This window comes from Schistocerca cancellata, chromosome 8, assembly GCF_023864275.1.
Source record: "Schistocerca cancellata isolate TAMUIC-IGC-003103 chromosome 8, iqSchCanc2.1, whole genome shotgun sequence".
In the NCBI taxonomy this organism is placed as follows: domain Eukaryota; kingdom Metazoa; phylum Arthropoda; class Insecta; order Orthoptera; family Acrididae; genus Schistocerca; species Schistocerca cancellata.
In genome coordinates, this window is record NC_064633.1 from 269,125,618 (window position 1) to 269,139,984 (window position 14,367).

General features: G+C 40.0%; 1 protein-coding gene across 1 annotated transcript in view; it reads left to right on the forward strand.

Moving 5' to 3' along the window:
- The window catches only part of LOC126095508 (uncharacterized), a 346,398-nt gene that overhangs the window by 315,691 nt on the left and 16,340 nt on the right, over positions 1 to 14,367 (forward strand). Inside the window, exon 9 of the mRNA XM_049910294.1 lies at positions 598 to 809. Coding sequence (XP_049766251.1) covers positions 598 to 809 — 212 coding nt within the window. The remainder of the gene's footprint in view (positions 1 to 597; positions 810 to 14,367) is intronic.

Genomic DNA, 14,367 nt, shown 5'->3' on the forward strand with positions numbered 1-14,367 from the left:
ATCTGTATTTTTTGTGGAGGGGCATTTTCCGAAGACGTTTGTGGAGTATTGTGGATTAAGTGTGTAGTGTGTGAGTCACTCTTTGTGTGCCAGAAATGAAGGAGATATTAACATATGCGAGTTTTGAAAGTGAACTTCGCTTATGAAGCATTTTTCTATTACAGTAGCGTTTAAAAATATTTTTGTGTAATTTAAATTTAATATAAAATAAAATAGTTCCTAAAATTTTTAATAGTTTTCATTTGAAGTAGTCAGTTTCCCACAAATTTAAGGCGTTTCCACATTACCCGCACTTCTTGAAAAATTAATGAGTTGTTGTTCAATCGGAAAATGTTTTTTATTTTTAACGCATTTAGTTTTTGTTTCATAATATTACATTCATTGCTAAAGCATTATGAATTAGCTTTGGCTAATTTTTGAAGCTGAAAGAGAAGTAAACATTTCTTTTATACAGCAAAAACAAACTGGGTTTCCGCATTTACACCCCTACCTCTACTTTATTCGGTATTGCCAGTCTAGTAATACATGTCTTTGCGAGCACCACAATGTCAGCAGCGAGGCTGCAATGTAAGCTGAAGAGATTTACATTCACTACAGGGGTGCCAACATCCCGGAGCCGCTGGCACGCGTCTTGGAGCCGGTGAGTGTGCGCCACCTGGACTGCGATGCGATGGGCGGCGTCGCCCCAGGGGCGGCTAGGCGCCTGGCCCGCCACGGCAGCACCGGCGGTGGCGACCCTGGCGTCGTGGGGCCGCTCGTCTGGCAGCTGCACTGCCGCCAGCTGCAGCAGCAGCAACAGCAGCAGCACGGTGAGTACGCGCCTCACCAATATGGCGGATACCTGTTGACGGTTAGCGTCTCTCTTGGATACGTTAGGAGACAACATTCCTAAAATGTCACCCATTCTACTCAGCTCCAGGTACCCAAAAACGTGCGTCCGTGTTATGCAGACTGCATAACCCACCCATTCTACTCAGCTCCAGGTACCCAAAAACGTGCGTGCGTGTTATGCAGACTGCAAGAGGACTAACGAAGAAGCCATTTGTGCTTTTTTCAGTGGCTGTCAATGTTGAACCGTATTTGTATTTTATAGACTTCAAAACACAATCTATTGCACTGCAAAGTAAACCAAGCACGAAAATCGCTAAGCTGATCTAAGGCTTATTTCCAGTCACTCGTTGACCAGTCTTGTGTGCAGTAGAAGATATCAAAAGAGAAGCTGAAGTTTTAAATTTACCTTTAAGATATCGTTGACAAGGGAGAATCGATAAGCCATCGCACAGACTGCTGTATGGGCATGGACGACATAGCCATTAGACATCGCTGGTGGAGAGAAACAACTGAGAGGCTTAAAAAAAAAAAAAAAAAGAAAAGTCGCGAGGTCTGGATGAAAACCCACTTTGGTTTTACAAAGAGTATTCTACCATTGGCCCTTCACTTAATTTGCATTTATCGCGAATCTCTCGCCCAGTGCAAAATGCAAAATTACCATAAAAAAGCGCATCTGAATCCTGTATATTATGCAAAAACAGACATAATGTCTTATGAGATAACAGCAATCAGTGATTTTATAATGTTACTTAAAATCAGTCTTGATTGCAATTTTAAGTAACATCCTGTATATTAGATGATGACGATTATGAGGTCCCATACTCCGAGGAGCGTAGGGAACGATGGGGGAGAACCGTACCTCTGTACTAGGCAAGGTCCTAGTGGAGGTCATTTGCCATTGCCTTCCTCCGACCATAATAGGGATGAATGATGATGATGAAGGCGACACAACAACACCCAGTCATCTCAAGGCAGAGAAAATCCCTGACTCCACTGGGAATCGAACACGTGACCCCGTGCGCGGGAAGCGAGAATGCTACCGCAAGACCATGAGCTGTGGACTGTATATTAGAAGGGTGAAAGAAAAGACGCACAAAACCATGGACCAATATCCTTAACATCGATTTGCTGCTGAATCCTTGAACGTATTGTGAGTTCGAATTCATCAAAATTTCCTCGAGACTGAATAACCTTCTGTCCACAAATGACCACAGCTTTAGAAAGCATCACTCTTGTGAAACTCAGCTTATCAGTTTCACACATGATATACTGCAAAGTATGGATGAAGCGCAACAGGTAGATTCCATATCCCTACATTTCCTAAAACATGTGACATGGGTACCCCAATGCAGACTGTTAAATGTCGTACTTGATGGCAAGTGCTCGTAAGAAACGAGGGTATCGTCAGGAGTTCCCCATGGAAGTGTGATAGGACTGCTGTTGTTCTCTGTATACGTAAATGATCTGGCGGGCAAGGTGGGCAGCAATCTGTGGTTGTTTGCTGATGATGCCAGGGTGTACAGTAATGTGTCCTAGTGCTGTGCTGGGCTTTCTCTCAACTAAAACTTATCAAACACACCGTAGACAATCGATATTATTAATTGTGGACAACATAGGGTGCAAGACCTCGAAAGTACTGAAGTAGACTTTCGGTGTCTAGTGGGTGCAGCGGAAGCGAGTTCAGTTTCCTATGACCACATCAAATTTTTATTTCGTAAGGCAGGCCTAGATCTAGAACAGGATTCAGTCAGTTTCAATGAGTCCACTGAGACATGACTTGATTAAATAAGTGGGTACAATCACAAGCAGCCTGCTGAAATCGCAAGACTTTCAATATTTCATCAGAGACTTGTCAGTATTTTATTATCCCATATTCTGATCAAAATACACTTTTATATCATGGTGCATAGTCATCATGGAAGGCAGTGTCTTTGTTTGGTAACACTGGATGCTCCGCATGACGTGGCTTATTGGATAAGGAGGACTGGGGTTCAAATTCTCATCCAGCCATCAAGATTTACGTTTTACAACAATAACGGAAATTCCATGCTGAAACAGTACTTAAAATAATGGAAAGGCAACCACTCATTGACAATGGACTGACGTGTGGTTCCGAGAAACACGTAACAAGAAACAGCGCTCACACAACCTTCTGAGCTCTTGCTCTTTTTCTAGCAAAAGTACACGAAGACACCAAAATAAATTATATCAGTCTCAGTGTTGGTACAGGAGTGTGTGTTTGTGTATCTGCATGGTTGTGTGTGTGAATGTGTGTACTTTTAGTAGATAAAATGCGAGAGCTCGAAAGCTAGTGTGAATATTGTTTCCAGTGACTGTTCCTATATTCCATGTACATGTCTGCTGTGGGTGAGTGGTTACCATTCAGTTGTTTTATTTGAGATTTAAGTTTACTGCGGTTTCCCTAAACTTCATATGCCAAATGGTGTGATGGTTTCTTTCAAAAGAACATGAGCTACATATTCCCTTTTATGCACTTTTCTATTCTGAGGTACTCCTCCATCTCTCATCAGAAAGGAGGGTAGGTTCGAGTTTAATGTACCAACTACCTTATGTCACTGTAGGCCAAGATCTAGCATATGTTGATGAAGATGAGGCAAGAATTTTGCTATGTTTTCATGCAAGGAACTATTCTGGCTTTCATTGGAAGCTATTTAGAAAAACCATGGAAAACGTAGAGCCAATGGCTTTGCAAGAGTGGTAACACCGGTTCCCATCAGATCACCAAATTTAAGCACTTGTGGGGTGGCGGGTGGGATATTTGTTAATATAAACGTTTTGTTTTTCCCGGCCAATGCACCACATGTGAGGCAACGGGTGGAATAATTGTTATTAATGTTTTGTTTTTCCCGGCTGATTAGCAACATACGTGGGGCAGCGGGTGGGATAATTGAATTATAAAATGTTTTGTTTTTCCCAGCTGATTAGCAACATATGTGGGGCGGCGGGTGGAATGATTGTTTTAAAATGTTCATTTTATTTATTTATTGCTGTTGTTTGCCGTTCTCAACACTGGCTCTCTAACTACAATATTGGCAACCAGAAAGTGATTAGCAAAACGTGAAGCCTGTAATTAGAATTCCTAGTGCCCACTTTGTCTGAGAAATACATTTATAGCTACAGCTTATAACTCTGAGGAAGTAGGAGATTGTCTGGGATTCATAAGTAAAAACCATTCTCTCTAAAATGTTCACTATATTCTGAAAGTCACAGACCAAAAAGAATCCACACAATCCAACTACCAGAGCAGTTCAGAGTCTAATGCGCTGATGCAACTATAACTGTTCAAATTAAATTCAAAAATGGTTCAAATGGCTCTGAGCACTATGGGACTTAACATCTTAGGTCATCAGTCCCTTAGAACTTAGAACTACTTAAACCTAACTAACCTAAGGACATCACACACATCCATGCCCGAGGCAGGATTCGAACCTGCGAGCGTAGCAGTTCCGGACTGCAGCGCCTAGAACCGCATGACCACCGCGGCCGGCTCAAATTAAATGTTTAAGTGAATGCTCACCATAATTTGATGATAATGTTCATCAAACGCCACGCTAAATAATGGTAGAATGTCTGTCCTGCAGCGGCGCGTGAAAATACGACATACGCAAACTGAAGATAGATCACTTAAGTCATCCCAGAATTAACACTTCACTCGAAAACGATTTCATGGTTATGCGTATCCCGAGTAACTTATTACGGCATCCGAGGCTGTTTATAGCAATGATACCGACGCGACGCAACTCCCAGCACAGGTGGTGCGCTAACCAGTGTCTGGAGAGAACTGGGGCCTTTTCTCTTATTGGATTAGATTAGATTAATACTAGTTCCATGGATCATGAATACGATATTTCGTAATGATGTGGAACGAGTCAAATTTTCCAATACATGACATAATTAAGTTAATTTAACAACATACTTAAGTTAATATAACAACTTTTTCATTTTTTTGTGTTTTTTTTATTTTTTTAATATATTTTTTTTTTAAATTTATATCTAAAAATTCCTCTATGGAGTAGAAGGAGTTGTCATTCAGAAATTCTTTTAATTTCTTCTTAAATACTTGTTGGTTATCTGTCAGACTTTTGATACTATTTGGTAAGTGACCAAAGACTTTAGTGCCAGTATAATTCACCCCTTTCTGGGCCAAAGTTAGATTTAATCTTGAATAGTGAAGATCATCCTTTCTCCTAGTATTGTAGTTATGCACACTGCTATTACTTTTGAATTGGGTTTGGTTGTTAATAACAAATTTCATAAGAGAGTATATATACTGAGAAGCTACTGTGAATATCCCTAGATCCTTAAATAAATGTCTGCAGGATGATCTTGGGTGGACTCCAGCTATTATTCTGATTACACGCTTTTGTGCAATAAATACTTTATTCGTCAGTGATGAATTACCCCAAAATATGATGCCATATGAAAGCAACGAGTAAAAATAGGCGTAGTAAGCTAATTTACTAAGATGTTTATCACCAAAATTTGCAATGACCCTTATTGCATAAGTAGCTGAACTCAAACGTTTCAGCAGATCATCAATGTGTTTCTTCCAATTTAATCTCTCATCAATGTACACACCTAAAAATTTGGAATATTCTACCTTAGCTATATGCTTCTGATTAAGGTCTATATTTATTAATGGCGTCATACCATTCACTGTACGGAACTGTATGTACTGTGTCTTATCAAAATTCAGTGAGAGTCCGTTTACAAGGAACCACTTAGTAATTTTCTGAAAGACAGTATTGACAATTTCATCAGTTAATTCTTGTTTGTCAGGTGTGATTACTATACTTGTATCATCAGCAAAGAGAACTAACTTTGCCTCTTCATGAATATAGAATGGCAAGTCATTAATATATATTAAGAACAACAAAGGACCCAAGACTGACCCTTGTGGAACCCCATTCTTGATAGTTCCCCAGTTTGAGGAATGTGCTGATCTTTGCATATTATGAGAGCTACTTATTTCAACTTTCTGCACTCTTCCAGTTAGGTACGAATTAAACCATTTGTGCACTGTCCCACTCGTGCCACAATACTTGAGCTTGTCTAGCAGAATTTCATGATTTACACAATCAAAAGCCTTTGAGAGATCACAAAAAATCCCAATGGGTGGTGTTCGGTTATTCAGATCATTCAAAATTTGATTGGTGAAAGCATATGTGGCATTTTCTGTTGAAAAACCTTTCTGGAAACCAAATTGACATTTTGTTAGTACTTCATTGTCACAGATATGTGAAGCTACTCTTGAATACATTACTTTCTCAAAAATTTTGGATAAAGCTGTTAGAAGGGAGATTGGACGCTAATTGTTGACATCAGATCTATCCCCCTTTTTATGCAAAGGTATAACAATAGCATATTTCAGTCTGCAGGATGATCTTGGGAGCTATTACACAGGTGGCTGAGAATCTTACTTATCTGTTGAGAACAAGCTTTTAGTATTTTGCTGGAAATGCCATCAATTCCATGTGAGTTTTTGCTTTTAAGCAAGTTTATTATTTTCCTAATTTCAGAGGGAGAAGTGGGTGAGATTTCAAATGCATTTACAAAAATGTCATGAAATAAATTATATTTTAAATTGGCATTAGGTTCACGGTACACCTCATCCCAGTCTAACTGCTCTAGGCTTTTCCTGAAATTTGCAATTGTTAAATCGTTGACTGAACGTACTACTTTGGAGGACTGTTTAGTATTGCTGAATGGAGCTATGTCATATACTGTAACTAGCTGTGCACCATGATCAGAGAGACCATTCACAACAGGCTGAGCATTTATCTGGTTAAACTTATCTTGGTCTATAAAGAAGTTATCTATCAGTGAGCTGCTATCCTTTACCACCCGAGTAGGAAAATCAATAACGGGTGTCAAATTGAAAGAACCGAGTAATACTTCAAGGTCATTTTTCCTATTACCCTCTTTCAGAGAATCTACATTGAAGTCCCCACAAATAATAATTTGCTTCCCCCTGTCTGACAGATAGCACAACAAGGAGTCCAAATTTTTCAGAAACAGATGAAAATTTCCTGATGGGGACCTATATACAGTTACAATTATAAATGTGCCTTTATTTAATTTAAGCTCACAGGCACATGCTTCTATATGTTTCTCTACACATATAAAGCCACGGTGCGGACGGCTAAGGGAATGCCTGATCAAATCCGCTCTCCCTACTAGCCGCTGGGCCAGTAATGCACCACTTTAAGTTATCGAATAAATCATTGCTTCCTTTGCTGAAGGCTGATGAAGCTCTAAATTTAAATGTGCAATCAACACACAGGTAAGTAATCATAATAAAAGTCTGACGTGGCTAAGTCAAATATTTTGGGCGAGAGAATTAATTTAATTACACTACACGCAGTAGACGAGCTCTGAACTTGCCCTTTGGAGATACGCTATCGCTATTGTTTTATAGTTATTCAGTTGAAACTTCTCACATCTTTATGATTATAGCGGATCTCCCTTCTACTTAAATTTAAACATCCTAGCTTTATTTATTCGCCTACTTAATCTATCTTGCTTCCTTAATTTCTAAGACAAAAACCAGAAAATCATGAATTTCAACTAAAATTTTAATTTGTGAGATCCAGAATACTGTTTCTACTAAATTATTATGCAAATGGAATCTAAATATAAATTTTTAAGTTTCTAGCTCCTTTCTGTTGCGCCAATGATTTTTACAGAAAAACGTCCAAATTTCGAAAATGGTTAAAGTTATTGAACTGATTTTCAACACATATTGATTTAGTATTACTCCTGACATGCTAGAAACGTTTCAGGTTATTTACTTGATTTTTAAAGTATTGCACAACACTTATGACGTCAGAGCTAGTTACAGCGCACGGCTGGCACACAATGGAAAGACTGATATGAATTTTATACGGCGTGAGTAGGCTGCTTCCCTACACACTGTTGAGCTGGGCTAGCACTTGGATGGGTCACCATCAGGTCTGCTAAGCGCTGTTGGCAAGTGAGGTACACTCAGCCCTTGTGAGACTAACTGAAGAACTACTTAATCGAGAAGTAACGGCTCCAGTCTTGTAAACTGACATACGCCAGGGAGAGCAGTGTGCTGGCCACACACCCCACCATATCTGTTTCCAGTGATGCCTGTGGGCTGAGGGTGACATGGCAGCCGGTCAGTACCACTGGGTCCTTTGGCCTGTTTGGACGGAGTTTAGTTTAGTTTTTGGAAAACTTAGATCAGCATGTCCAAATGGTCATCTAAAGTCAACAGCTCCTGAATACATTTCCTGATCATTGCATCATCTTGCTCAGTAAAATGCCTACAAATCTGTAGCTATAGTTTGTCTTTCTTGACTTACGAAAACAACAAAAAACTGTGATCATGATGCACACATTTTTACAAATCCATAAATCTAACTATGTCAGGAAGTCAGCTAGATGTATAAGCTTTTTTAAGCATCCATTATACCTCAGTCTAACAATTTATTGAAAACAAAGTGAAGGATGACTGTTCACTTAGTATTAATGTCTTCCAGTCTTCATTTATTCATGTGTAACGTCTCAACTGATTTCATGTCACTCTTATGCAATACCTGGTGGCCAGAAATGTGCTTTTGTGGGGATCAGATTGCCATATCAGCTGTATGATTCCTTGTCAGTCTTGTTCATCACTTGACAGCCCCACTTTCTGTGAACTAGTTTTCTCCTCTTACTTTGTCGATTCAATCTTGACGTAAGTCTGTACAAGACAGAAGTCAGATGGGTCTCCCATTCTGCCTCGCTTATGCCTAACCAACTGCATTGGCACTGGCTCACTACTGACCTAACAGTTTTCACTGATAGTGCAAACAATGGTCATAACTACTGAACGGTCAGTGTAACCATCGTACAAAGACATATGTACTCCAGAATGTATGTGTTTCCATTTGTGGGTACTCTAATCTCTATCTCCATCTACATGATTACACTGCAATTTGCAATTAAGTGCCTGGCAGAAGGTTCATCAAGTCACCTTCAAGCTATTTCTCTACCATTCCTTTCTCAAACAGCACACAGGAAAAATTATCATTTAAATTTTTATGTGTGAGCTCTGATTTCTGTTATTTTATTATGATGATGATTTCTCTCTATGTAGGTGGGTGCAAAGGAGATATTTTCACACTCTGTGGAGAAAGTTGGTGAGTTAAACTTCATGAGGAGAACCTGCCATTACAAAAAAATTGCCACCCCAATTAATGTATCATAACTGTGGCACTCTTTCTCCTTTACTTCAAGATAACTGCCCTTCTTTGAACTTCTATCCTATCTGATGCGCATCCCACATCATGCAACACTACTCCCCTAGAGGACAGACAGGTGTAGTGCAAGCAGCCTCTTCAGCAGACCTGTTGCATTTTTTATGTGTCCTGCCAATAAATTACAGTCTTTGGTTTGCTTTACCCACAGTATTATCTATATTCTCATTCCAGTTTAAGTTATTCATAATTGTTATCCCTAAACATTTAGCTGAATTTACAGCCTTTAGATTTGTGTAATTTATCATGTAACAGAAAATTAATGGATTCCTTTTAATAGTACGTGAGTGACTTTGCACTTTTCATTATTTAGAGGCAATTTCCACTTTTCGCACCATACAGATATGTAGGATAAAAACCACTTTGCAATTGCTTTTGATAGTCTGATGACTTTACAAGATGGTAAATGACAGAATGATCTGCAAACGATCTGAGAGAGCTGTTCAGATTGTTTCCTAAATCATTTATGTAGATCAGGAACAGCAGAGGGCCTGTAATACTTTGTTGGTAAATGTCAGATATTACACTGTCCAGTCACATTAATGTGACCACCTATCAAAAGCCTGAAAAACCACCTCTTGCAGCGAGGACTGCTGTGAGACATGCAGGAAGAGTGCCTAGGGATCAACAGAGATGTGGGGAGATGTCAACTCCAGTGCCATGGCCAGCTGCACTATGTTTCATGGTTGAATATCAATGGTGTGAACAGTGGTCCCACAGATTCTCGATTGGAATTAAATCTGGGTCGTTTGGTGGCCAGGGACTTATCCCTTGCACACTCCCCATGAGATCCACATTCCCAACATGTCCACACCATATTAGGCGCACTACGAATGTAGTGGTGTGGACTTATCCCTTGCACACTCCCCATGAGATCCACGTTCCCAACATGTCCACACCACTACATTCGTAGTGCGCCTAATATGATGTGGACATGTTGGGAATGTAGATCTCATGGGGAGTGTGCAAGGGATAAGTCCCTGCAGACGCACTATCCTCTGTGTCTTCGGTGGCTCAGATGGATAGAGCATCTGCCATGTAAGCAGGAGATCCCAGGTTCGAGTCCCGGTCGGGGCACACATTTTCAACATGTCCTCAATGAAGTACATCAATGTCTGTTTGCAGCTAGGGTGTCCATTTAATTATCATTTCATTTCTAGCAAAGCTGCATGGTCATCCACGGTAACTGTTCTTTCGGGAACAGATACTACCGTCATATATAGTTAAAATATGGCTTCCCGGCCATATTAGGCTTGGTCAACAGAGAAGCTGCTGTTGTGCAGTGTCATTTGACTGAAGCAGGTATGTTGGTTTTACTCATTTGATCGGAACCCTGTTTGGTTTGACGTTAATTAAGAGCATCATTGTGTGAGCATCGCTTTCTAAGACTGAAAAGGAGGCAATGTGAGGTGGTTGCAAGGGTGCTTTAATGGCATACGTATGGAGCCAGACATAGCTAGAGTGAGCAAGGTCTTTATGAACAAGATGGGTGGGTTCTGTCTCTGCTGAAATAGCCATAATTGTCATAGCTTCAGCCAGTGGATAGACCTTTCAGTAGTGGTGAAAATATATTTGAACCCTTGCACTAGGAGTAGTGGCCCTACAAAGTCTATGAGACATGAGAAAAACGGCATATCAGTTCTCAAAAAGAATCGAGAGGGTTGTGGACATGGTATCTGACTTCAGCCAACTGACAAGGTAAACAGGTTTTAACCCATAAATGACAACCTTGTCATACCCTCAGACAAACATATCTGTCTGTTATCATCTGAATAGTTGTGTTGGCTCCAGAATGTGCGAGGCTGTGAATGGCGTCAAAAACCTGTTTCTACAACAGAAAGTTACAAAAGGTTGTGGTTGCCACTGAGAAACATCACACTAGGCATGGAAGTTGCCCATAGGTAATTGTTTCCACTTCATTCCCATCATTTGTTTCGTAAGGAACTCGTGTAAATCCTCAACAGTTTCCTGTGCCATAGCTAGCTGGATTAGATCCACTCTTGGTGAGAGTACATTGATTCTCGAGAAATAGTCAGCAACCACATTATCAGCTCCTTACAGGTGAAGGAAATCAGTAGTGAATTGCACAATGAGCTCCAGATGGTAAAACTGCCAAGGAGTGAAGGAATAGAGAGGTTTATTAAATGCCAAAGAAATGGTTTTGTGTCTGTAAAGACACCTGATTGCCATGGGGGACTGGAAAGTGATTGTAGGTGAAGAACTGGAGGAAGGATTTGTTGGCAAATATTGACTAGGAAGAAGAAATGAAAGAGGAGATTGAGTTGTCAAGTTCTGCTGGAGGAACCAATTAGTTGTTGCAAACACATTTTTACAACATCACAAACGAATAAGATACACATGGAAGGCCCCTGGAGACCTGAGGAGACAACAGATTGATTACATTCTAGTGAAAGCACATTTTAGGAATCTGATAAAAGATTGCAGGAGCTATCCATCTGCAGACATAGGCAGTGATCATAACCTGGTCCTCATGAAAAGTTCACTGAGATTCGAACATTTGAAGAAGACGCCAGTAAAACTTAAATGGGAACTAGAAAAACTGAAAACTGAGGGACTGGCAAAGTGCTACACTCATGAAACAGACAACCTAGCTAGGAATTTCCAACGTGGTGGAGTAAATGAAGACTGGGATCAAATTAAATCTGGTATATACAAAGCAGCAGAAAAGATAGTTGGAAGAACTGAACCCAAAAACAAGAGGAAATGGATTACGGCAGATATTATTGAGCTTATAGAAAACAGGAGATTATACAAAAATATAACTGATGAACAAGGAAAGGCTGAATACAGAAGACTAAGGAATTTAGTTAATAGAGAAGGTAGGAAAACAAAAGAAAATTTTCTTGAAGAAATGTGCAGAGAAGTGGAAGAAAATATGCAAAATGGAAGAACTGATTTAGCCTACAGAACAGCAAATCAATTTTTTAACAAACATAAAACAACATTCTCTGGCACAATAGAAAATAAAGAGGGGAAATGCTGTTTGGTGAAGACATGGTGAAGAGATGGAAAGAGTACATAGAGGAGTTGTATGCCGGAACACCTCTTACGGTGGAAGTAATAGGAAGAGAGGAGCAAGTAGACAATGGTGACAAGGGAGATGACATTCTGCAAGAAGAATTTAGAGCTCTAAAAGAACTATGGGACAACAAAGCAACGGGTATCAATAACATCCCTGCAGAATTAATAAAGAATGCTGGTGACAGCATGATAATGATGCTGCTTAAACTTATTAGGTCCATCTATAACAAAGGAGAGATACAACAGACCTTCAGAAATGTATCATTGTTCCTATACCAAAGAAGGCAGCATCTACAAAATGCGAACAGTACCGAACTCTAAGCCTAATATCACATGCATCAAAAATTCTCATAAAAACAGTTATGAAGAGAACTGAAGAGAAGGTGGAGGATATCCTGAGTGGAGATCAGTTTGGTTTCAGAAGGGGACTGGGAACAAGAGAGGCAATTCTGGCAGTTAGACTCATTATCGAAAAGCAATTACAGAAAAATAAACCAACTTATATTGCCTTTGTAGACATGGAAAGGGCATTTGATAACATTATTTGGCAAGAGATGTTCAGAGTGCTGAGGAAAAGTGGAATAAAGTACAAAGACATCCGTGTGATACTCAGTTTCTATGAAGTGGCCGTGATTAGGAACTGTCACCAAGAACAAGAAGCAAATATTAGAAAAGGGGTAAGGCAAGGATGCTCTCTCTCTCCTCTTATATTCAATGCTTACATCCAGGAAGCTATAGACCAAGTTTGAGAAACTACTGAGGTGGGGATCAAAATTAATGGGCAGAAGATAGATATGCTACATTATGCAGATGATATTGCTATAGTCACGGAGACAAAAGAACAAAAGAAGATCTAGAGGAAGTCTCAGAACAAAGGAAAAAATTCTATGCAATCAGTACGGAATGAGAATAAACAAGAAAAAGACTAAAGTGACGGCATGCAGTACAGGAGCAGAATATGAACCTCTGAGAATGAGAATTGGAAGAGAGGAGCTGGAAGTGATAGAGGGATTTACTTACCCTGGAAGCAAAATCACAAGAGATGGTAGAAGCCGGAAAGAAATTGTGACCAGAATACAAAAGGCTAAAATTTCATTTAATTGGAGAAGGAACTTACTCACCAGCAACAACATCAGTCTGAAAATAAGGAAACGTATCATGAAAGGTTTCATTTGGAGTGTGGCCCTATACGGACGTGAAACTTGGACAATTGGAAGAGAAGAGAGAAGATGGCTAGAGGCCCTGGAGATGTGTGCTATAGAAGGATGATGAAGATCAGCTGGAGAGACAAAGTAACAAATGAAGAGGTGCTTAGAAGAGTACAGGAAACTAGATCTCAGTGGAGGCACATCCAAACAAGAAGAGACAAACTTGTAGGGTACACACTACGACACAACAACATCATTGGAACAATAGCAGAAGGAGCTATTGAGGGAAGGAATTGGCGGGAGCGACCAAGGATATCATACATGCAACAGATCATGAATGACGTTGGATATAACACATACATGGAAATGAAGAGGAAGGCAGGCAGAAGAGAGGAATGGCGCTCTGCTGCAAACCAGCCTCAGGTTTGAACACTAAAAGAAGAAGAAAGAAGAAAAAGGCAGTGAAGTAGCATGGCTCAGCTTGTGGTTGGAAATGTCTAATTACTTTGTAGACCACTAACATGTCATGGTGGTAGGCACCCTATTTAGTCTGTGTGTCAGACAACTTACAGGAAAAAAATCGAGGGTCTGCCTTGAACCTTTTACCATCTGTTGCGGCACCACCCCTATAGCAGTCTGACTAGCATTGATGACCACAGCCAGTGATGTTGAAGACAGAGGGTGAACAAGAAGTTTTGCTCTTGCAAGGAGATTTTGACTTTTTGGAAAGCAGGTGACATTTCAGGTGTCCATGCAAGAGAGTGTTGTCCTCATAAAGTGATGCTTGAAAGCACTGCTGTGAGTGGTGCTTGGACTGCTCATGTGAGGTGGCACTTGTAGAAATTAATGACACCTAGGAAATGCCACAATTGCTGATATGTTTCAGGAAGGGGAATCAACTGAAGCAAGTCAACTTTAGAGTGTAAGGGCTTAATACCTTCAATACTTACTTGATGTCCCAAAGAGTTCACTGTATGTCTGTGAAGCACACACTTCACACTTGTTGCTCTTCAATTTCACCCCATAATCAGAAAGTCTTTCAAAAATAGCCCATAGATGAA